Source organism: Epinephelus fuscoguttatus, linkage group LG4 (genome assembly GCF_011397635.1).
Source record: "Epinephelus fuscoguttatus linkage group LG4, E.fuscoguttatus.final_Chr_v1".
Classification (NCBI taxonomy): Eukaryota; Metazoa; Chordata; class Actinopteri; order Perciformes; family Serranidae; genus Epinephelus; species Epinephelus fuscoguttatus.
The window spans coordinates 40,030,811-40,052,096 of record NC_064755.1 but is presented as its reverse complement, the minus strand read 5'-3'; the positions used below and the strand labels follow the sequence as shown (position 1 = coordinate 40,052,096).

The following is a 21,286-nucleotide window of genomic DNA, read 5'->3' as shown; positions in this document are numbered from 1 at the left end:
GAATTTACTCATTGGCTGCAACACAACCCGTTGATCTCTATACAATCTTACATACAGAGTGAACCTCATATTTACTTCCGGATAATTTAAAGATCTGCTGAAGTCGCGCGCTGCTGTCACTTAACGCTTAACACTTCTGTTTTCCTGTCAAAGTCACCACTGTCCCGTCGGTCCTGTTTATTATGGCGTTTTCTAGAAAATGGAAATAGTGTTCAGCCTTGTGTCGTTAACTGCCACGAAGGTTTTACAGTTCACCGGACTTACCGCCAACAGGAATGAGCTGAGGACGAAGAAGATGGAGGAGAAAGCGTTAGAAGTGTACGGTGAGTGGAGCTCCCAGCGGGCCCAGCGTCACTGCTCTGTAACGTTAACGTTAGAGTTAGTTTGGTAAACTGGAGAGGTTTTATGATTTAGTGGTGGTAAGAGAGGTTTGTGAAGTAGTTAGCTAGTTATGGCAGGTTGCCCTAAGTGAAGGCAAAGTTAAATAGACGGTTTTTTGAATGGACTTTGGTGAGGTTAGTAAAACATGAGCAGTGATGGTGCAGGACTGGAGTAGATGATTGTCTAAATGGAGCTGGGTGTGTTTACAGTAAATTACATATATACTGTTTTTGGATTAGTGCTGGAACAGAGTTCACATAAATAGGTTTCTGACAGGACTTTGGCCTGATTAAAGTGAGTGGGACGGACCACATTTCTGGATTGAGTTTGGTGTGGTTGGAGAGAGCACAACATAGTTTGACCAGTATTGAACTGGGAGTCTTCCTTTAATGTTATTAAGCAATAGTATTAGGCAATAGTGATTTCCCATGACATACTGTTGTAAACTCTCCTATGTTGTCATAAAACCATTCAGTGTTTTTTGGAGACCCCTGAAACAGATCTGTACTAACAGTATTGTTTTATCAAACTGTATCAAGGATGTAGTTAAGTAGTTTTTGTCTCTGTGTAACAGAGTTAATACAGCAGTAACATGTGGAACCAAGTTGAATGTACATTTGTAATGTTAAGTATTAAAATTCCACAGAGTTTGGTTCAGGCGTTATCACCTGACATATTTAGGCCACTGTCCCCTTTTGCTGTTGTGTTCTGTGGGAGAGGGGCTGGAGTTTATATGTCGTGTGTGACGGAGGAATTTTTACCACCTGTTGTCAGGAATAAACAGAGATCGCCTCCACAGATATCCAAGGTCTGGGCCTCTTTATATCTCCACAGCGCAGATATCACTAAAGCAGTCTGGTCCAAAAATCATGAGGGGCGGGGAAAATTGATACAGCATGGTATCACAATGATACATGGATTACAAGTGCCAATATTATAAAAATGATTAATATACCAAGTGCAAATTAATCTTTTGGTACCCTACTGCAATAATAAAATCTGTTTATTTTTCAGTCCGGTAGATACATGTTACTGTGGTTAAAATGTAGTTAGTGAGGTGAACAGTCTAAAAACTTATTCGATAATAACATCTGTTTTATCAGATAAGATTTCTCCTTAATTTTCTGTTAAAATAAAGGCCAAAAAAACACAAACTTAAATGTACGAGCTTTCGTGTGGTTTCAGCCAGGTGTTGAATGAGATTAACAACAGTGTAAAATGTTTTCAAAAAGCAGCAATTACTACAAAAATATATTAAAGCATGAACACCCTAAAAGGCTGAGGACGTCTAAACCAGTTCCACTCATATCCATTTACATTATACTGTTATTTCCACCTGCAGTGTGTTTCTATATATGTTGTAGGCTATAAACTGTCAAACCAGTGTTTAGACTGATGGAATAAATGTCTCAGGATTAGGTTGCTTTAGTCTCTAGAGTTTTGGTTGGTCGTAGGAGTTCTGTAGGTTATAAATGTGACTGTATATTATCTGCACTGTCTTTGTCTCTGTTCATAAACACATTTTGAAATATAATTTGCTTCATGTCTGGGCCCCAGTTATCAAGCTTTCAGTGGCTTATCAGAGTGTTCCATTTCACATCTCCATTATTTCTTATGAATTCTACTTTTTCTTTATCCTTTTTTTTGTGAGTAAGTTTGTGAATTAAAGATAAGAATCACAATATATTGCAATTTTTGTTATCGCAATCCTAAGCGTATTGCAGAACAGCTGATGATTTCCACCCCATAAATTGTACAGTATTCTAAACTTTTAGTTTTATTTTATCTTTTACTTCCCATTAGTTCATCATTTAAGTTGTGATTGTTTCAGAAATGATCTCGGTCATTTGCAGAGTGAAACCAAAAAAGTGAACTTTCATTACGCAATGCATTTTTGATTTATTTTGGATTATTAAATTATGAAAGTAGAAAGATGGTTTCAGTTTAGATATGTTTTTATTTTATATTTTGTTAAGGTTTCTTGCAGGCTTTATGGTTTTGGCACTCATTTGTTACTTTCTGTTTTAATTTTAATCTTAGTTCCAGTAAACACCACCAGTTCTTGTTTCTTGCCCTCTGTCAGATGTGATCCGATCGATCCGTGACCCGGAGAAGCCCAACACCCTGGAGGAGCTGGACGTGGTGACGGAGAAATGTGTGGAGGTCCAGGAGCTCGGAGAAGACGAGTACCTCATCATTATCAAGTTCTCTCCAACCGTCCCTCACTGCTCTCTGGCCACTCTGATCGGTGAGTCACTCTCATGATAACACAACGGACGGGAACCAAAACAAAAGCAGCCAGGGTCTGAATGATCTCAACTTGTAAAGGCTGATCATATATTTTTTGTAACATTTCAAAAAAGGCTTTCACACATCCAGATGTCAGCAGGGATGTCGTACCTGTTTCTATTTTGAGTGTTCAGGGCAGTAGACAAAAAGCAGTAGACAGTGTAGAGAGGGTAAACAATGTCACATGCTTTGGTTCCAACAAAGTTCAGAAAATAAAGAAACAAAAAGGTTGTTTGTTGTATTTTTGGAGTTTCACTGTTCAGTGACTCTTTCTCTTGAAATATAATCTCAAACTAGCTGAAACCAAACGAGTATAATAGTATTAAGAATCATAATTTGCCTTTCTGCAGTGTAATACGTCAAACAAAACATTAAGAGTATTAAAACCACAACCAAAGTAATGTCTGTTTTCACTTACACAGACTATGCCTTGGTGTTGGGTGCATTAAATAAACAGAGGGAGGAGGAAGACGAATTAAAAATAAAGGCAAAGTTAAGTCAGGGACATAAATAAATAATATGTAGAAACATTACAATAAAAATATGAAAAAGATATTAAAAAAGAATGCCAGAAATATGTACAATAAAGCCCCGAAATCTTCTTCCCAACTGTCCTTAGTTATTTTATTATTTTTTATTACCACATTTTTTTAATGACATGAACGCCTGCCTTGGTGTTTAATTTTCTGCACTGCTACACCCAATTTTGCAAGTTCTATAAAAAAACATTTCCTCAATGAGAAGTCGAGGCAGAGGAGCCCATGTGTCTTTATCACATCAGTGTAACCAGAGCTGCAACTGAAAGTTTGACCCTTCGCCTCATTACTGTTGGTGACTGGCGATCAGTCTAATCTGTCAGCAGCAGGGGCGGCCGCAGAAATAACAAGCTTCTCAATCTGAATAAGAGGAATCAGTGTGTTCATGTCGAAGATTACAGAGCTGGACTCTGAGCTGTAATTGTTTGAGTAAAGCAGCCTGTGTAATCACGCGTGAAAGAAATCATTTCTGTGCATATATAATACGTCTTTGTATTCACGTATTCACATCAGTTTCTCATGTTCTCATCTGTCTGTTTGCAGTTGTTTACATTGTGTTAGCTGCAAAGTCAATTTACTTTGGGAGAAAAACGCTAATTTAAACACATGCAAAAAAAAAAAGAGAGAGATAAGAGCCTGACTGACTGAAGCAGAGTTTTCTCTCCCAGCAGTCTTCCTGTTAAATGACAGGTTGGAGGATGAATGTAGAACCTGGCTTTTGTTTGGTAGCTACAGGTGATTAAGTGGGCAGCACTGAAGCAGACCACTGACTGCAGGTTGAGTAATACACTTAATTTTCCTGTCACTCAGCAGTGAGATTCTTTAAATACTGACATTTTCACTCGCAGTTTATACTCAGGTGTATACCAGACAGTTTAATCATGAATGAGCAGGTTGGAGTCAGTTCAGGTGCTCATGTTGCATACAGAATACAACTGCAAATTTTCTCCACAGTTTCACACAGTATAATTTATATTTTCTCTGCCTGCTTTTTCCACACACCTTTTTCTTATCACTACAGTGCACATGAAACAGCAAAACTTAAGATATGTTGTAGGGGTGGGCGATATGGCCCTGAAATAACATCACAATGTTTTTGCGATAAGGATATTCTTGACGATTAGTAAAGGATTTTATTATTCATTTAAGAACATATAATTGCAACAAACTAAATGATCTGGTTTTACAGTTCGCTTCAAATATTCAGTAAAAACTAAAGAAAAATCATCTCTCATTTCTTTAGTTTGTGAACAACAGCAGTAACTCAGAGTGAGATTCAGATTCTGTTACAATATTAATAGTTCAACTAAATAAAATCGACCACAAATTACACATTTAAACAGCTCCAAATATAAAAAAATGTCCCCTGGGATGTGTATATATAAATCAGCAGGTGATTTCTTTCTTTCAGTAAAATCTTAAATGATTGGGTTGTTTTTTTTCCACCTGGACTTTTATGCTCTGTCATTTCTCCTCTAATCATCACACTGTAACCTGTGACAGGCTGTTACGATACCACAACTATCACACAGTCACATATGTGGAGTTTTTTTTTTTTTTTTTTTTAAAGATATTTTTTGGGGCATTTTTAGCCTTTATTTGATAGGACAGGTAAGCGTGAAAGGGGGAGAGAGAGAGAGGGAGTGACATGCAGCAAAGGGCCACAGGCTGGAGTCGAACCCGGGCCGCTGCGGCAACAGCCTTGTACATGGGGCGCCTGCTCTACCACTAAGCCACCGACACCCCTCATATGTGGAGTTTATTGTTGAGCTGCAGGTGTCATGTAGGTTCACATTACCAAAGGTTTATGACAAAATCCAGGGCCGTCGCAACTGGACAGGCAAACTAGGCGATTGTCTAGGGCCCTGAGCTGGAAGGGGGCCCCCAGAGACAGCTGACACTGGTCCATATCATTGACAATATAATGGAACCCCTATAGACACTGCAACAACGACCACACGTGGCGGCACACAGGTATGTGGCGTGTCAGAGGAGAAACGAGCCGTTCACATTTCTCTCTTTGTGGCAGGTAACGGTCCACAAACCTCACCGCACTTTAGGGACTGTTCTTTACTTGTGAAGGGACTGTTCTTAACTTGTCAGGGGAGGAGGGTGGCTGGTTGCCTCCAAGGTGCCTCTTGCCTGGGGCCCCCAGAGTGTCTTGAAACAGCCCTGACAAAATCACTTGACGACACCGACTGTCATGTGCGCACAACAAGAGAGGAGAGGGAGAGACGCTGTGCTGCAGCGGCTCGCAGAATGAGTTCCCTCTGAGCGGTAAGTCACTAAAAGAGTCTGAGAAGTCCGGGGCTGTTCATAAAACATTCAGGACGCCACAGTTTATTTCACACTACTGAAGCTGCTCCTCTTTCTGGAACCACCGCGGAGTTGGTAATAATTTTGCTTTCAGCCATGTTTGTTGTTGCCCCTGGTAACAGTATGACATCAATATGTCAACAAGTGGAAATATAGCAAGTATCATGAAGGAGATGATGTGGCACACCCCTAATTGTTGCGTATACTTGTGAACAAACTCGCCTGTAGTTCAGCCTGGCATTTGTTGGCTTTGCAAACTTTGGGACTGAATTTAAAAAGGTTCAGTGTGTTTGGAGGATGAAGTTTGTTTTGAGTTTGACCCCAAAAAGACTCAGTTTAGATAAAAAAAGACATCTCGCTGTATTTTTACTATCGTTATAATCTTTCTGCTAAATTTAATCTTTGTTTTGTTGTTGTTATCACTTAAAGTGACTTGCCTTGAAAAATAAAACAAAATGCTCATCACAAGTTTTGAGAGTCTGGTAAGATAAGAAAACTTTATTTATCCCGAGGGAAACTGTTGTACAGCAGTTGCATCGCAAAGTAGGAAAGAGTGCAAAGAAATATAAAAAAAAATAATAGACAGTAAAGATTATCCATATGGTGCTAAACCCAGTGCACACAATGCCAGAAATGTAAATAGGTTAACAGTAAGTGTCACAACTATAAACCAGTTAATGGTGGGGTGCAAATCCAAAACAGCAGATAAGGTGATTGTTGTCAAGTTGCTTGTTTTGTCCTTCCAGCCACACTACGGAAGAGGCTCAGCTGCAGTAACTTGGCTTCAGTTTAAAGTATATAAACACAAACATCCACTGGGTTAGAAAGAATAATACTTATCAGAGTTATTAAAAGCCTCCAGTAATAAACTAGTAACCGCAGCATGGAAACATCTCTTTGGGTTTCACTGTTATCAAATTCAGATTGACAGAGTTACTGCACAGTTACTTTAACTGGGACTTCATTCAGGGCACTGTGTTGATAGTTGACAGAAGAGTGACCGATAAATTGAGAAGAGAAAAGGGAGGCAAGATGGGGTGAAGCATTATTAGTGTGGTCTGCTGTGGCTCAGGAAGTAGAGTGGGTTGAGGTCAGGACTCTGGGCAGACCAGTCAAGTTCTTCCACACCAAACTGGGAAATCATTTTCTTCATGGAGCTGGCTTTGTTTCACGTTGAAACAGGAAAGAGACAAACACAAACTGTTGATACAAAGTTGGAGGAACACTGTTGTCTGACATATCACCGTAGGGCAGATGATTGAGATTTTCTGTAGTTGCAACTAAAGGGCCGAGACCAAGAGTTACCGCTTTTTGGTTGTAAGCCTCCGCAAACCGCTCAAGTTAGATAGTTTACATCCATGCGTGTCCAGACTCGTATCTAGCAATGACTGTAGACAATACATTAAATGTGGATATTGCTGCAAAGAAGCAAACATGGATGCTTCACACACATCATCAACCCAGCAGCACAGAGGATCTACAGTATACAATCAGCACAGTTCAAGACCAGAGTTACAAATTCAGTACCTGACCAAATGTCACCCCTTCTGTCTCTGAGATACAGCGTGAAATGATGGCTAGAAAAGTGTTTTTGCAGAACATTGTGACATCACAGTGAAGTTGACCTTTGACCTTTTGGATACAAAATGATGACCAAACATGTTTTGTGAGGTCACAGTGACCTTTGACCACTGAATTCTAATCACTTCATCCTTGACTTGAGTTAATACCTGTGCCAAATTTAAGGAAATTCCCTCAAGGCATTCTTGAGATATTGTGCTCATGAAAATGAGACAGACTCAGGGTCACAGTGATCTTGACCCCTGACCTTTGACCACCAAAACTGAATTAGTTCATCGTTGAGTCCAAGTGTGCCAAATTTGAAGGAATTCCCTTTGAGATATTGTGTTTACACGAATGAGACAAAACGTATCACAGTGACCTTGACTTTTGACCTATGAGCTTATGACCATCAAATTCTAATCGGTTCATTGTTCAAATGGACATTTGTGCCAAATTTGAGAATATTACCTTAAGGCCTTTTTGAGGTATCATGTTCACGAGAATGAGACAGATGCAAGCCCATAGTGACCTTTGACATTTGAGTAGCAAAATGTAAGCAGGTCATTGATGAGACCAAGTGGATGTTTGTGCCAAATTTGAAAAATGACCTCAAGGCCTTCGAGAGAAACAGTGTTTAGAGAAACAGTGTTTACGAAAACGAGATGGTTCACAAGAATGAGACAGTTGCAAGCCCATAGTGACCTTTGACACAGTACCAAAATGTAAGCAGGTCATTGATGAGACCAAGTGGATGTTTATGCCAAATTTGAAAAGTGACCTCGAAATGACCTCAAGGCCTTCTAGAGAAACAGTGTTTACGAAAACGAGATGGTTCACAAGAATGAGACAGATGCAAGCCCATAGTGACCTTTGACCTATAACCCCCAAAATCTAGCAAATTCAATTTTAAGTCCACATGGACGTTTGTGCCAAATTTGAAGTAATTCCCTCAAGTCATCCTTGAGATACCGCCTTCACAGGAATAGGGCAGATGGATGGCGTTACGTTTTCAGGCTGTCATTATGTACGTATGGACAGCCTGTAAACAGAATGCCTCAGGCGACAGGTTTAGATAAGATTGAACTTATCATAGATTCGGCATGAGAACAGGGTGGGGTTGCACCAGTTTGGCGTATCTCTCTACTAAATTCAGGATTTAGTAATTACTAAACCACTACTAAACCCTTAGGAATTACTAGCTAGTTTGCAACTAGTTGTTTACTAATTTCGGTTGCACCAGACCAGTTTACGCAATCCCGTATCTAGCAGATGCGTAAGTGGTTACTAGTCACATGACGTGACGACAACAACTTGGCTACCCAATCAGTGTGCGGAGCAGAATGTACACAGGAACAGCTGGGCACAGCCAGGCAAGATAGTCCACAGTCTCTTCAGTCGGTAAGTAGCCTACCGTAAACGATATGTAATGTTATGATATTTCTGCCTCACCACGTCCTGTCTCGCTCCTTAGGGCAGCTGCACGTAGTCGTTGAGGTGCCCACACAACGCCAGCGCCACCCGATGCACTGCCCGGCACACAGTACTTTTGTGGACTTGGATCGTGTCCCCAACTACATTCTGCATTGACCCCGTAGCGAAGTATTGTAACGCGATTGTCACTTGTGGCAACGGAGGTAGAGCCCCGTTTGACTTGGACCCGTGCTCAATTGCCGGAGCCAGCATGTCCGTGAACCGCATTATCTGGTCGTGCCTGAACCGATACCGACAGTAAATATCGAAGTCATCATACACATCCAAAGGGTGGATTCGGTCTCTCAAAACCCTTTTCCTAATGGCAGGTTCTCTGTTTTGTAGAGCAAGCCTCTCTAAACGAGCCATAGTTGCTGTTTTCTTCAGTTGGTTTTGATCCTGTGTCGGCAAACTAGGTAACTAGGTAACAGTTACACAACTCTTAGGGTAGGTGTAAATATTTAGTAAACACTTAGTAATTACTAGCTCTACGTGATTCCTAGTAAAATTGGTGCAACCCATTTTAATTTAGTAATGACTTAGTAAACACTTACACTTTTACTAAGGTTAGTAAACACTTAGTGAGAGGTGGTGCAGCCGGCTCCAAGTGAACTAACATGTTGACACGTGACATTTATCATGACGTAGTTAAGGAAATATTGTAAAACACAACACTGAATTATCGTCAGCCCGAACCGTAGAGCACAGACACATGCAGTGTATTCAGGGAAATACTTACCATTCAGTACACAGCACAGCATTCAGTTTGAGTCTGAATGAAGTGACAGATTTGCCCTCAGGCGGTGGCTTTCAACAAGATGAACAGGTGAGGTATAATTGACGGGTCGCCTGAAGTGATCTCGGCTTCTGCCGACTCCAACTGTGCGCCGGAAGGAAGCTTCTTGTGCAGTGGATGATTTCCTGACCGGAGGGGGCTGCTGGCTCTCTGCTGCGCTTTTCTTCAGTCAGACACACTGCAGCTTTGCTGAGGAGGGCAGCCGCTGGCAGAGGCTTTTTAACACAGCTGCTGCTGCTTTGACCCATCTTTGGATCCACTGGGAGCTGACTTCCTGCAGCTATGATAGAGTTTGATAGCGGTTATTCGAAACATCAAAAGTAAATGACTGAGTCTGATGTCAGGCTATTGGACTGTTTTTGACTTAGATCTTAGCAGGGATCAGGAGCAAAGGAAGAGAATAGTCATGCTGTGATTGTATGTGTCAGAGGCACAAAGAAACAGATGTACAGGCTAGAACGAAGACATGTCTTTGGATTAAACTCCTGTAAGTGTAGACAAACCGTTGCTCTGTATCACAAAGTGAATGAAAGAATGGAAACACAGTTACTGTGTGGAATATTATTAAAGCATGATACGACTAAGTCAAGTAAATACAAGTGAAAATAAAAAGTAATCATATGTTCATACATATACATATTTATTATTCAGGCATCATGTACAGGTTTTATATCATACAGCTGCAGTCCATTTCTTATTACTGTACAATATAATGTAGTGAACTGCATGGTTTTTTTTTTGGTTTGTTTTTTACAATTAACAAATGATCCATTTTACCTTACATGCATCACAAACAGCAACTGTGAAATCATAAAACAACATGTGAGATCAAATTTCAGTTGAGGCACAATGGTAAAAGAGGCACATGGTGCTTGATATGTTTGTTTACCGAAAAGCTTGTGTGTTTTTTGGAGTGGGGAGACACAGCAGAGTCAATCTCAAAGGAAACTAAAACTGCACCGATATGGCAACATTTCGGATTTGCAGCAGACGAAAGAGGTGAGCCAAAAATCAGACGAGGCAACATGGAAACACTGCAGGAAAAAAGTCAAGGGAGTCACTACTCTCTCATTCATGGACGTCCTCCACTCGAGAGCAGCTGCTGAGTCAAGTGTGACATCTTGTGGTAGAATTTGGTTTACTGCTTGGTCCTGTCTGTGGCTTAATATCAAACCGCTTTGACAATTCTTACACCAGACCAACTCAAAAGGAGAATAATCAATGATAAAAATGATCATTAGTTGAAGCCCTCGTGGTGATATTAACGAGTGAAATCCAACAGTAAACTGTAATTCAAACTCTACGCCATAGGTTTCTACAGCAGGACACATGTTAAGCCACTGCTTTGACTATAAATCTAGCGGTACTCCAATGTGCTTGGTGCCAGAACATTCACCAATGTTTTTAGTCCACTGAATTGCAATAAGAGACACAACTGGCAGACCAAACATAAAGAGCATAGAAAAGTGAGTGAAAGTATGAAGCTCCTTTAAATGAAAAAGTTAACTACAATAAATTAATAACGCTGCCCTTGTGGCGACACAAAATTGTAGAGGACAAGAATCTTGAGTCTTTTTGTGAATCAATTTCTCTCCCAACTCTGCCCTGAATCACTGACTGAAGGAGATGATTATGAAGCAAAATGAGGAAAAATGGATTCATAAAAAAGTCCATAAAACCCCATGACACTGTAACTCCTGTATCTCAGATGGAGATTTTAATTCACGTTCACTAGGCTGGGATTCATGTTCCCATGCTGTTCGGAAATGAGACTGAAAACAGACTATCATCCCACTTAATTATTCAGATCAGTGTGTTTAGATTTATCCCACTTCCTGTTTTTGCTCATGTGTTTATTTTCTCTTTTAGCAGCAGCGACATCATTTTCCAGCAGACACATTCTCCTCTAATCTGTTACTTTCCCTGAATGCTGACATGTTGCTGTTCATCATATATGATCAGTGTCTGATGGTGAATGTTTATGTGTGTGCAGGTCTGTGCTTACAAGTGAAGCTGCAGAGATGTTTGCCATTTAAACACAAGGTGAGTACCAGAGTGGACCAAAACATTTTCTGTCTTCTTACCTCTGTTGGCATCTTGCCACGCAGATAACTCAGTTTTTATTTGGTATTGAGCTATCTGCCTCCACTTTACTAGAATGCAGAGGAATGCAGTTTGGTCATTAAAACTTTTAACAGCAAAATCTGTTTCCAGGAACTGTCTGCCCATTTCTTTAAATCAGGGGTTTTCAAATTCTGATACTGTGTAGTGTTAAAAATGGCAAGTTGTCACCTTTAAAAGTGTGCAGAATAAGCCTTTATCAGCTCCTGTTTGTAGTTTATCCATAGATATACAGACAGCTATCACTGGATTACTGTGATGCTGAAGAAAACCTAAAAATACTATGATTCTCAGGTAAGTTCTGAAGTTATGTGGAGCGCCTTTTTTCAAACATTTCTAAGACAATTCATGGATGTTTATGATGATGAGTAATGACATCCTAGGAAAGTGTAAAGCCCAGTTCAGACCAATGATCCATGACGAGACGAAACTGTTTTAGAACGTAGCAAGACAAGGTGCAGTGATGTGAACTGACCTCATTCATATTTTAAGAAGCTACAATTTATATTCAGCCACAAAATAAACCCGGAAAGTTGAAAATCAGAGCAGAAGTTCAGAGAGTTGTTGCATAGAGATGATACACCATCTCATGTAGTTGCATTGGTGTGAACCAGCAGGTTTTTAGAGCGTCGCAGAACGGAGCATTGCAAGTAGCTGCCTGTTTCAACTCGTCTTGTCGTGAATCTTTGGTCTGAACTGGTTGCACTGCATCTAAAAATATCTCTATCATGTCTTTGAGTCCAGATTTGACTGAGAAGGAGTACGATTTTTGAAGCAAATTGCATCAAATGGCGCTAAAGGTTTTAAATGACCTTAACCACTTCCGTGAACCCATTCGACTCTCTGGTTCATGGTTACACATGCTCATAAGGCGGATTTACCAGCTGGATGATTACATTAGTATATTACTGTTAACTTTTTCTTCCTACAACAGAAGTTTAATGCTTTCAAACCTTTAAAACTTTCAAACCCAAAAATGACCAAACAAATAGCAAATAGGTAGTTCAAGATACCTGCGGAGCTCTCTTCAGTGAAGAAACAGCTGTCATTTCATTAACAATTTAACAAGTACAACTCTGACAAACAGACAGGGGCAGTACCCTGAGCAGACACTATCAGCACAGAAAAAACACAGTTAATTAGTTGTTTATATTCACAGCCCAGTTTCAGAGGTCAAGAGTCATGGAGAGAGGAGTTCTTGGACAGCCATCAAAGAGACAGCAGTGTGTGAAGGCAGGTGGAGAACCGTGTGCTTTATTATGCAGCATGAAAGCAGTTTTAAAAATAAGATGAGTCGCCTCTTGATTAGAGGAGCGTTTTCTATCAGGGAGCTGCAGAACATCTGCTCGGTTCAGAGGGCAAAATGAGCGTGATGCAGTCCTGTGGCAGGAAAAGTACCAGTGGTATACTAAAAAAAAAAGTTTCATAAAATCAAAGCCAGACTGGAGAAAAATTCAAGCTCCATGAATCAGGATAGTTTTATTTCAAAGGAACACTTTACAAACAGACAGCCCTTTCTGATGGGGAACTGAACTGAGAGAGAAACGTATCTACTGTAAAACTTCAATAGTAGCCAGCGCTATTGTTTGCTTAAATCACTCTACAGACTTATATTTGGGACAGGCCTTTAATTCCTCTCACACAAAACTGTTGCTCAGCAAAGATGGTCAATACTTTTTTAATTGTTAATTTGAACCAGTATGAATATTACTTGTATATTAATTTATACTAGTCCATACCCATTGAGTACAGCATACCATACCATGACTTAGTCATACCAAAAATTAGAAAAGAAAAAAAAAACAAAAAACATTGGTCCACAGGGGGAGCCACAGTGATCGGTCGCATTTTAGCCATTTTGAAGCATTTTTCTGTTGTTATAGCGCCACCCAGTTGCCAATTAGAGTTAAATTTCTCCAGTCACCTTGAGGCGTCCTGTTCTACATATCTACCAAGATTAGTAAAACATCAATATGGCGGTTAGGCTCAGATAAGAAATTAGCTCTCTAGCGCCCCCATTTTGTTTGATGGGGTCAATAATGGAGGGGTCCCCTCAGATTATGTGTGGTCATATGCCTACAAAGTTGCGTGGTGATGGGTGAAACCCTTGAGATGTTATACACCTGTTTTTTTAAAAGGTATTTTTTTGGGCATTTTTAGCCTTTAATGGATAGGACAGACAAGTGTGAAAGGGGGAGAGAGAGAGGGGGAGTGACATGCAGCAAAGGGCCACAGGCTGGAGTCGAACCCGGGCCGCTGCGGCAACAGCCTTGTACATGGGGCGCCTGCTCTACCACTAAGCCACCAACGCCCCAAGATGTTCTACACCTTTATGTGATGAGCCACGCCCTCCGCAATATTCACTGCCTTAGAGAAGCTCAGTTTTAGTAAGTTTTCCAACTTTTGCCAAGAGGGAACTTTAGATATTGCTCCCTAGATTATGTTCACCCAGTTTCATGCAGATCACTCAAACTTCCTAGGAAGAGATCCATTTGAAGTGTTTTTCAAAAAATTCAAAATGGCGGAAAATCTATATAAACGGAAGTTATGGGTTCTTGAGGCAAATTTGTTCCTCATGAGGAGAGGCATCTCTGTGCAAAGTTTCATGTCTCTACGACATACGGGGCATGAGATATGCCCATTCAAAGTTTGCAATTTCAATCGGTTGCTGTAGCGCCCCCCTTTGGCCTATTGATGTAATATTGCTTCATTGGCATCCTCCCATGACCCTCTACCACTGTGCCAAATTTCACATGGATTGACCAAGTCAGTGAGGAGAAAAACGTGGAACAGACACACAGACAGAGTTTTTGTCATTATATAGTAAGATATGTATGTATTTATATATAAATTAGGCTCTGAATAACATATCAATTATGTGTTATGTTGTGACACTTGTTTTACAGCACCTGTATCACCAACACAACACAACTTCCTGTTAAAACAATATACATAACTTGGATCATTTTTTATGAAAAACCCTTTCTGATTTGATCAGGTACCATTACAGACGAAATTACTAACCGGGTAATCGAGGAATAGACACATATTCTTACTTTATGACAGCCTCAGAGGAAAGGAGTCACTGCTAATTTAGTCATGCTGGTAAATTTGAATGAATTATGGTCTGGCGCTCATGGTTTTAGTAAAATGAAATGAACAGAGCTGATGATGTGTAGCATCTCTAAATTGACAAAAGTTTAAACATTTCAATTTCCATGTGAGATCTAAACAGCTAACTAAAGTTAGTTCAAGTGGGTGGTCAACAATCCAGTTTTATACATTCAAAGAATGTTGCTTGGCAACCAGACCAGGCATCGAATTGAGACAGGCCTTTATTTGTCAAAATGTATAGCCACACCAGGCTAGGAAAAAGGACTGGGCGTTTAACGGGGACTAAGCTTTTATTTGAAGCTTTACGGTATGTTCTCGTTGAGGTCAGACTCCATTAACAAAAATAGTAATTTTACTTCCCTGAACATGAGAGCTGTTGGTCTACCGCTGCCTCGGTCAGTTTGTTTTTTGTTTGTCATCTTGTGACGTGGGTGAATCCAAACTAACCCTTTAAAACACCAAAGTCAAAATAACACAAATAAACTAACCGATCAAGACAGTGGTAGACCAGCAGCTCCTGTGTTCGGCAAGGTAAAATTGCTGTTTTTGTCAATGGAGTCTGGCTTTCAGTTAAGTTCTGTGTCAGAAAGGTCTGTTTGTTTGTGAAGTACTGAGCATACGACTGGATAAATGAGGCTTGGGTTTCACTAAGTTGTGTGAGAGTTTATAAACTTATGTTTTGACACAGTTTTGCTGTTGTGAAACTCGGACCCCCATGACTTCAATTCATCAAGAATATTTTCAGTATTTGAAATCTTCATTTACCGTGAAGGCATGCGAGACAAGCAAAGTTTACTTAATGAATTCAATTAAACATGGGATGAGTAATTGATATACAAATGATCATGTAGGGGGTGACGTATCCCTTTAACAACATATCAAATGACTGTGATGTTTAATCACCAAGCTTGTTGCTCTACGGAGCTTTCCAGCCTCTAAGGATCAGGCCTGGGTGTTTGAGGGGTTAAGGTCAGGAGTCTGTGCAGACCAGTCAAATTTTTCCACACTGGGAGACTGGGAGAACCATTTCTTTATGGAGCTGGCTTTGTGCCCAGGGGAAGCTGTCATGTTGAAACAGGAAGGAGACAAACACAAACTGTTGATACAAAGTTGGAAGAACACTGTTGTCTAAAATATCACTGTATGTTGGAGTATTAAGATTTTCGTCTTGGACAAAAACAGCCCAACAAACTGCCTGAATACACGCTGTGTTGTAATATTTTGTTTCTTCTGTCTTATGAGCAGCTTGTACTGCCACCAGTTTTAGATTATTACTGTCTTTGTTGTTCTGTGAGCTGCAAGAGTCCCGTTCCTCTGTTATTGTGTAATGTTCAATCTAATCTTTTTCTCTTTCACCTCAAATAACATTTAAATTACTGTGTACGCAAAAACCATACAGCATGCATCTCTGCCTTTAACACTAGTTTTTCTCTCTCTTCTCAGTTGGAAATTTACATTTCAGAGGGAACCCATTCCACTGAGGAAGATAGTAAGTCTGCTTTATTTATTTATTTATTTATTTATTAATTTAAAAGAGCAAATGGCTTCTTTAGATTAAACAACCTCCCACTGAGGCAGTTCTCTGAGTCATGGGCGATGTAATGTGTCCTGCACACTGATAGTGTCAGCAAGAGGTCAACGTTAGAAAGAAACACTTATAAGGAGCAAAATGTTGAACTTAATTAATTTTCTCGACTGAAATGATTTAAAAGGAAAATTACTGTAGTGTGGTATTGAACTGTCGGGGAGTTAGTTCAGCAATAAGCGTGTTTGCATGCTGAAATTAGCTTATTAGCTCTGAACACAAACACCAGCTGAGGCTGATGGGTTATCACCTCTGCAGGTATTTGATCAGTACTGGACAAACTGAAGCTTTGATCAATGATGGTGCCAGATGCAAAGTCAGGAGATCATTAAAGATAATGAAGTACACTGAAAAGTAGGAATGCAACGATATGGATTTTTTTAACTGATACCGATAACAAATAATTCACATTTTTCTATATTAAAAAGAAATGTATAGCCTGTAGTTTATGCACACATGAGGGTATGAAATGCTGAGATGTAGTGAGAAAATATGGATGTTTGAAAACTGAAAGACACATTTGCTCCCTCGCTTCTCTCCTCTGGAGTTACTACCTCGCTGGCTGTCAGCGCTCTCTGCTGGCGTCTTGCATTTGGCACCGTGGCTGAAGGGGCTGAACTGTCCTCTGTCTCTGTCTCCACACTGTCACTCTCTGTTTGTGTCATCGTCATCCACCTGAATGTGACCTGTTGAAAGTGAGCTATCTGAGAAGAGTTGCAACAGTATGTGATTTTCAGGGTGCAATAATCAGCCTTTCATGTTGGAACTCTTGGGCAACACGAATCTTGCCTGAGTTTCCAACTTGGAATTCTGTCTTGAATGACCATTTCACTGCGCTTTTCCATGTCAGAGGGCGTTTTCTTCTGAGTTTCGAGTACAATGGATTGCAGCAGAAGAACAACAACTCGTGCAAGATGATGACACACATTAATATACATTTCCTAGCACACAAAATCTTAAACCCACACTGACAAGTACTTTGTGTTCAAGGCAGATCATCAGGGATTAATAATTAAAATCTAATTAAATTTAAATTCTTTAATAAATGATTGTCAGTACATGTGATTTATTGTTTTGTTTTTTACTGTGGTATCAAATTGGGTATGGAGAATCGTGGAATTTCACTGGTCTTGGTATCAGCTGCTCAATTTCTTGTATCGTGACATCATTCCAAAGTGTTTGTGTTGTCTCGTTGTTATTCAGTGGCTCAGTGAAGTTTGTGTCTCCAGTTAACAAACAGATCAACGATAAGGAGCGAGTAGCAGCCGCCATGGAGAATCCAAACCTGAGGGAGATCGTGGAGCAGTGTGTCACCGAGCCTGACGACTAACGGAGGGGGCTCCACCTATCTGAAACAAACACCTTGGAGCCACAGTGCGTGTGTGTGTGTGTGTATGTGTGTGTTGTATGTGAGGATGTTTGTTGCCACAGAGGATTTCTGAGCATCTGCCTGACGGCGGAGGCTCGTGTCGGCTCACAGGAGTTTGCTGGTGTTTGGAGGAATTTCTGGAGAGTCTCCAGTGAGCAGAGTGAATACTGAGCGGCGAATGAAAGCTAAGATGGGAGCTGGAATAAAGCCACAGCTGTGTGTTGACTTTCTGATCATTCCCTGCTGGATGGCGTGACGGCGAACAGCAGCAGGTCTTTGTTGTCGTCTGAATCAGACGCTGCAGAGGAAGTAGGCCAAGGTTTTCATCTTTTCCTGCGGTGACTGTTTTAAGAAGCTTGTCCTTTTGTAAATGAAATCATCCCCTGAATCAGTCAGATGCAAGTCTGAGTAGAGAGTCTGAATATTTTAGAGGTGATTATTTTTTATAAAAAGATGTGATGTACAAAAAAAAAAGAGATCAGGTATTAAAAACTGTCAACGAGAGGCCACGTTTGAGTCGTGTGTGATTAACAAATTAATGTGTCACGTGTCTTCAGTTAAATTTAGATCTAGATCTACTGTGCTTTCTACAGCTAACCAAAAAAATGTAATAATTACATTTAAAATGTCTTATATGTCTTCTCACAGACAGATGCAAAGGAGGAATCAAAGCTCTACTCAGCTGTAGTAATGACAGGGCTTCATCTGTTGAGGGCGCTGCTGGGCTGATTTAAAGATCCTGAGAGGAATAAATGACAGTTAAAGCTGAGTCGGACCACAGAGCTGACTGATCCATGTCTTTATTAGACCTTTAAATTCAACACATACATTGTGCATCAATACATTGTATCACGGCTTTTCTCATTCACCTGAACACATTTGTTGGTAAGTAAAGCTTTATTTATTCACCAGTTACAAAGGACTTCACACACACAAAAAGATATAAATACATGAATAAATAAAGGAGGAATAAATTACAATATAGAACACAGCACAAGCGGAAACAAATGACGACATGACACATGACGATCATCCACAGAAATCCCTATAAAGGTGGGTTTTAGCAGCCTCTTAAAACGGTCTAAAGATTCAGTAAATCCAATCGACTGGGGAAGATTGTTCCAGAGGATTGGGGCTAAAACAGCGAATGCACCATTGCCTTTTGTTTTGCAGTAGGAGCGGCAGATGGATTGAAGGCTGAGATTTGAGGATCGGAGTAGTCAAGAAGCAGAAATAAGGAATAAGGAGATTAGAAATGATGATGAAAAGTAAGCGTAATAGAGCATGAATTGTGATCTTTTCTCCAAAGGTGATTTAACTAGATAACAAACTGTGCTGCACCTGCACTTCTTACACTTAGATTAATTTTATTCTTGTGTGCAGGTCTTTCTGTTACCATCAACTGACACTTAGATGAGACAAATTCAAAATTCATTATTGTGCTGCTTTGATACTGTCTAACTTTCTTCAACAAATAACCAAAAAAAAAAAAAAGTCATCCAAACTAAGAAATGTTTGTTTTTATTGTACTGGATCAAATGATTCCATGCCATTCACACATAGCAGTGTGCTTCAGATCACATACTTCTGTACTAAACACTTAATATTTTGAGTGCACAAGTGCTCTACCCACAATTTCCACATACCGCGGACCTGGAGCAACCGACGGCACGTACCCTCACCTACTGGATGCCTTTCTGGAGTGCGGGAACTGCGAAATCACGCGATAAAAAGCAACATTCACTCACATCTTCCCCCGTCGGTTTGTATCCTTGTAGAAAGAATGTGTGGTGTCATACAAAATACTATGGTTTTCCACTTCAACTATGAGTTTCTCCTCGTCCATCTTTCCTCGGACCCTCACCCTGACTGATAACTTGTGCGACAGGACAGAGTATGTGGAAATTGGGGGTAAGTGTGTTCACACTGCATAGTACGGGAAAATGCTGTGTAATACTGGCGCATTCGAAACGCTCTGAAAGTTAAAGGAGCTATATGTAAGGAATCTAAAGCAAATAGTCGTAAAATCCTCCTAATATGTCACAGAGACTAAGGAATAATGTTCATATAACATACTGATCTCACCGACAACAATAGTACAGCCAGAATGTTCGCATTTAAAAAAAATTTGTGTGGTCTGCAAATCATGTTTATGTTTTGAATTTGTTTTTTGGCCTGTTGCGCCGTTTACCAGTCACGTAGTCAGTAGAGTCTCAGCATCCGGGTTGCCAGTAGTTACGACTGAGCTACCATGGCTGATGGTGCGACTAAACCCAAACGACCTCGTTATGATTCCCAAAAACGCCAAGACAAAGCTCGAGGCAAAGCGAGGGTCTATACAGGAGATGCTTTTGAACGGTGGAGATGGTTGAAAGCGTAGAAGAATTTGAAAACGGATGTCGAAGTGGCTACTGTTCTCCTCGACAGGTAAGCTTTAGCCAGAATTGGCTAACTAGCATCATAGCTAGACGGGGATGGACATTTCAAATACTTTCAACTGTTATTCATTTTCGATCACACATTGTAGCCCATGTGCAGGTGGGTCATCGACCCGACTGATTTTTTTGAGAAACAAACATTAGCAGCACGGCAAGCAGTATTAGCAGTGTCCCGGTAAATAGCATTAGCAGCCGGCTCCTCCTCCGCTGTATCCCGCCAGCAGCATTAGCAGCAGAGAAGCCGGACTTGCTCGAACAGGTGGTGGACACGACTCGCGGCAGTATTTTGAATTTGAGTGCAGTAACCGTTTTGGCCACATTCTTATATACAGCGTCTTTAAGTGTGAAGTGATTGACACTTCTCACCCTCATTGGCTGCCATCTTTATGATGTAGTGGAAGCTACATTACAAACTTCTCAGCTTTTGACATGGCGGCTGGGGACAACGAGAAGCCTGTATTGGCAACAGTGAACACTGCCGCGTTATACAGATGTTAGTTATACTATGTTATATTATGTCTTTTGCACTAAGTACCTATACTGGTGTCAAGAAGAGGCCGTCAGTAATGTTGGTTGAATCTGTAATGATTTGGTACCACAAACAATATGAGCACTAATTTTAGCCTCCTAGCTAGCTAACTTGCTCCTGGTTACAGCTGCACATTCGATAAGCAAAAACGTTGTGATGTAAGTTTGGTTTATGTGTGGGCAGAGATAGCAATCAAATGACCAAATGGCTCTGCCGTCTGTTTGCAGATCGCAGTTTAAAAAGAAGACAAAGAAGAAGAAGAGGCGGTAAAAAATACGCCGTTGTCACAAACAGTGAGAACAAAACAGCAGTGTGTGGTTTGAGAAAACACTACCCTGTTGAAATTAGAAGTATTGTGTATTTAAGTGTACTAAAGGTGCAATCTGAGACACACTGCCGGTAGTCTTGCCTCTTCCCTAGTCGGGCCTCTTCCTTTCCTGACATGTCTTTGGCCTCTTTGATCCATATGTGCAAATAGCAACACAGAGATGGCATCTTTATAGGTGGGTAAGGACTGACTGTTGACTGAAGAGTTGTGTGAAGGAGATTGAGACAGTTGCATTAGAGATTCATATTTATGCAAGTAATTTCTATCAGCTATGAATAGATGCTTTCCTTTTGTTTAACTAATCCAATAGAGTTTTGGGGCTTTGTGAGATCTGTGTTAACTGATTTCAGAAAAGTTGTGAAACCAATGAAAAAGTGTTCACACATTTGCAAGAGAAAACTCCTGCTGTGCTAAGAAAGCGATAATGAAGACCAAGTGGATCCAAGTGTGT

General features: G+C 40.4%; 1 protein-coding gene across 1 annotated transcript; it reads left to right on the top strand.

The window, feature by feature from the left end:
- Positions 1-97: 97 nt before the first annotated feature.
- On the top strand, positions 98-18,044 carry ciao2a (cytosolic iron-sulfur assembly component 2A). Its single transcript, XM_049575279.1, has 5 exons — positions 98-323; positions 2,465-2,629; positions 11,345-11,394; positions 16,030-16,075; positions 17,401-18,044. Exons 1-5 carry the CDS (start codon positions 200-202, stop codon positions 17,499-17,501), a joined length of 486 nt encoding a protein of 161 aa, XP_049431236.1. The 5' UTR covers positions 98-199; the 3' UTR covers positions 17,502-18,044.
- Positions 18,045-21,286: the final 3,242 nt, after the last annotated feature.

Excerpts from the sequence above, each read along its gene's own strand:
- ciao2a (XM_049575279.1), top strand. The coding sequence starts at position 200 with ATGGAAATAGTGTTCAGCCTTGTGTCGTTAACTGCCACGAAGGTTTTA. Across the intron at positions 2,630-11,344 it reads CTCTCTGGCCACTCTGATCG|GTCTGTGCTTACAAGTGAAG; the intron begins GTGAGTCACTCT and ends ATGTGTGTGCAG. Across the intron at positions 16,076-17,400 it reads CCATTCCACTGAGGAAGATA|TTAACAAACAGATCAACGAT; the intron begins GTAAGTCTGCTT and ends TTGTGTCTCCAG.